At 46.5% G+C, this 3,718-nt stretch overlaps 1 protein-coding gene across 1 annotated transcript in view; it reads right to left on the bottom strand.

Annotated features, from left to right (window-relative positions):
* The window catches only part of LOC138982672 (homeobox protein MSX-1-like), a 25,450-nt gene extending 24,162 nt beyond the window's left edge, over nucleotides 1–1,288 (bottom strand). Inside the window, exon 1 of the mRNA XM_070355995.1 lies at nucleotides 147–1,288. Coding sequence (XP_070212096.1) covers nucleotides 147–873 — 727 coding nt within the window. The 5' untranslated portion in view covers nucleotides 874–1,288. The remainder of the gene's footprint in view (nucleotides 1–146) is intronic.
* Nucleotides 1,289–3,718: the final 2,430 nt, after the last annotated feature.

The following is a 3,718-nucleotide window of genomic DNA, read 5'->3' as shown; positions in this document are numbered from 1 at the left end:
GGGAGGAAGGATATAGAGGAGGGAGGAAGGATATAGAGGAGGGAGGAAGGATAGAGAGAGACATATCCAAGCTCTTCATTCAAAGTATGTGTGTGTGTGTGTGTGTCTGTCCGTGTGTCAGTGTGTACCATCAATGCAACACTTACTTGCAGCAGGAGAGAAGCGCGGAGCCCCGAGGTACCAGTTGGGCAGTCCGGCGTGCTGTCCCTGGTTTCCTGACCACCGTGTGTCCGTCAGTGCGCTCACACCCCCCATCCCCACACCCACACCCACTCCCAGACCCACCCTCATCGGCATCACCGCCGTCGTGGAGGTGGGGGAGTGTGGTGGTGGGGGTGGCGGGGAGGGGGAGGGAGTGGAGGACCGTCTCTTGGCGGGCTGAGCCAGAATGTCCACCACACTGAAAGACGTGAACCTGGAACCCGACGGGTTTGGTTGCGCGACCGCCGCACCATCGTTTTCCTTCTCGCTCCCTGGTCGTTCGGGACTCGAACCGCTGACCCTCCGGTGTCTGTGCTCGCTGCTCCACTCTCCGGGCGACTCGGGGGAGGAGGGAGGAGGGGAGGGGGAGCTCGGGGACCTTGGAGACGTGGACACAGTACCGGACGAAGAGTTGAAGCTGTGGTGGTGGTGGTGATGATGGTGGTGGTGGCTGTGAGGTGGGGAGGCCGGTGAGGCGTGGCGATTGCTGGTGGAGAAGGATCTGCTGAACATGCTGCACGGTGACACAGGGGACCCACACTTGTCGTCAGCCTCCACCATCTCGGGGGACGACGTCAGCTCGCGGCTTTTAGTGTTGTTGGTCGGTGTGAACGCGGAGTGTTCGCTGGTCTGTAGCGCCAGGCTGGTCAGGGGTGCTGCCAGGGCCGACATGACCAACACAGGTAAGGTTCTACTCGTGCACTGAGTCACTAAGTCACTTAATGCACTTCACAACACATCACAAGGCAAACTTTGGCGTAGAATTTCAACACGCAGAGAGAAATCCTCGTTCTCAACACATTCAGGGGGCAAAGTTTGTCGGCAGATTTCAACACACAGAAAACGGAGGAAAAAATACCTTACACTGTGTAGAAAGATGATGAGAATCCACAACTTTGCGTCCAGGTACGCCAGGTAAAAACAGTCCAAAGTTTCGGCACAAATGTAGCGTAACGACAGGCAAAGACCGCAAGACAATATAGGCAGAGACACAAAAAGATACGACGCTTCGCTTGACGAGTAAAGTCAGAAGAAAGATGACAGCGAGAGGCTAACACGGCGTGCAAGTGATCACGGCGACACACTGTCTCTGTCTGGCTGCAAAACACTCCCAGCTCCTTTTCTTCTCTCCCCTCTCGGCACCACACCGAGCCTCGCTGTCAGCCCTCCCACCGCCTGCAGCCTCTCAGCGTCGGCCAATCACTCACCTCCTCGCGCCGCTTCGCCCCTCCTGATTGGCTTAGGTTGAGAATCCATTTAGCAAATCCCGCCCCCCGTTCAGGGAGCGATTTGTGTGTGAACCGAGAGCGGTGTTGTTGTAAAGGGGGAACATGCGTGGTGGTGCGTGACGTTCGCTCTGCGCTGCTCGCTGTCTTTAGAGACGGGATTCTTTGTTGCGCGTTGATGCGGAACGATTTGTAAACAGTGGTAATTAGGGTGTGAATAGCTCTTTTGAAGGCCACGGTCACCCGATTCAGTTGCGGGTCCCAAAGCTCGTAAAACAATCAGAGTGTTTTTCCCAGTTGAAAGACAAGTGTTAAGGTTAGGAGGGCCGAGACTCAGAGATACAGGTAGGCTAATTTCAGGCTAAAATCCTTCTCTTTTTACCTGAACTCACCGCTTTCTTCCACTGTCAATACTCGCACGGAAACGAAAAGGGTCCCCGGAGAATAGGCTACTTAGTCTACTTAAAGTTAAAGGGGAGATTAGGCTACTTAGTCTACTTAAAGTTAAAGGGGAGATGCGCTTTCCTCCACAGTTAAATTCTCCGTTTAATATTACGCAGGTATTGATGACTTTGATCTTTGTCGGCGGTTTAGGTTCACATTAATTATTTTTATTTCTACGATAACCAGAATATATGCTATACTTCTTCATTTGCGAATACACGGTTTGATATAAAGAAGAGAAACAAAAATAACGAAAGCCTCAAGTGAAATTGGCGCGGACTTAATGCAATAAACTCATTAGGGATTGCAATAAAAAATTTGATGTATGATGAGAACATTTGCATACCTTTGAGAAAGCTCGACAAAATACTTCATTTTGTTATAAAACTCATAAATATCCGTGTAACTTAATTTATGTGTAAGACAGGCAATGATTGACAGCGTGTAGTTATTTTGTTCCATTACAGGCATAAACGCACATGCATATAATTATTTCAGCAGTTCTGTTCAGTTGTCTATGTTCTTCTTCTTCTTGTTCTTCTGCGTTCGTGGGCTGAAACTCCCACGTACACTCGTGTTTTTTGCACGAGTGGAATTTAACGTGTATGGCCGTTTTTTACCCCGCCATTTAGGCAGCCATACGCCGTTTTCGGAGGAAGCATGCTGGGTATTTTCGTGTTTCTATAACCCACCGAACTCTGACATGGATTACAGGCTCTTTTTCGTGCGCACTTGGTCTTGTGCTTGCGTGAACACACGGGGGTGTTCGGACACCGAGGAGAGTCTGCACACAAAGTTGACTCTGAGAAATAAATCTCTCGCCGAACGTGGGGACGAACTCACGCTGACAGCGGCCAACTGGATACAAATCCAGCGCGCTACCGACTGAGCTACATCCCCGCCCATTCTATGTTCAATTGTTGACAGTTGTCTATGTTCAATTGTTGACAGTTGTCTATGTTCAATTGTTGACAGTTGTCTATGTTCAATTGTTGACAGTTGTCTATGTTCAATTGTTGACAGTTGTCTATGTTCAATTGTTGACAGTTGTCTATGTTCAATTGTTGACAGTTGTCTATGTTCAATTGTTGACAGTTGTCTATGTCCAATTGTTGACAGTTGTCTATGTTCAATTGTTGACAGTTGTCTATGTTCAATTGTTGACAGTTGTCTATGTTCAATTGTTGACAGTTGTCTATGTCCAATTGTTGACAGTTGTCTATGTTCAATTGTTGACAGTTGTCTATGTTCAATTGTCGACAGTTGTCTATGTTCAATTGTCGATAGTTGTCTATGTTCAATTGTTGACAGTTGTCTATGTTCAATTGTTGACAGTTGTCTATGTCCAATTGTTGACAGTTGTCTATGTTCAATTGTTGACAGTTGTCTATGTTCAATTGTTGACAGTTGTCTATGTCCAATTGTTGACAGTTGTCTATGTTCAATTGTTGACAGTTGTCTATGTTCAATTGTTGACAGTTGTCTATGTTCAATTGTTGACAGTTGTCTATGTTCAATTGTTGACAGTTGTCTATGTTCAATTGTTGACAGTTGTCTATGTTCAATTGTTGACATTATGATTATCCTTCATGACCACACATAACAGCATGACATTCATTTTCTGAAGCAATTCAAACGTGTAACTGATCTCGAGCGAAGTTGTTTTAATTGTTACCTGGGCAGTTATACAGACCTAAAACAAACTGAATAAAAAGTTATACATGTATATTTTATTTGTTTAATTTGATATCAAATATACATTCAAAGCTTTTCATTTCCCCTCATTCCGTTGCAAATGTCAGACACACACATGTTTCATGTTCGATGTCATTTTTACGTTCCTGTGT

Source organism: Littorina saxatilis, linkage group LG12 (assembly GCF_037325665.1).
Source record: "Littorina saxatilis isolate snail1 linkage group LG12, US_GU_Lsax_2.0, whole genome shotgun sequence".
In the NCBI taxonomy this organism is placed as follows: domain Eukaryota; kingdom Metazoa; phylum Mollusca; class Gastropoda; order Littorinimorpha; family Littorinidae; genus Littorina; species Littorina saxatilis.
The sequence above is the reverse complement of the archived record's forward strand: the minus strand, read 5'-3'. Positions and strand labels throughout refer to the sequence as shown.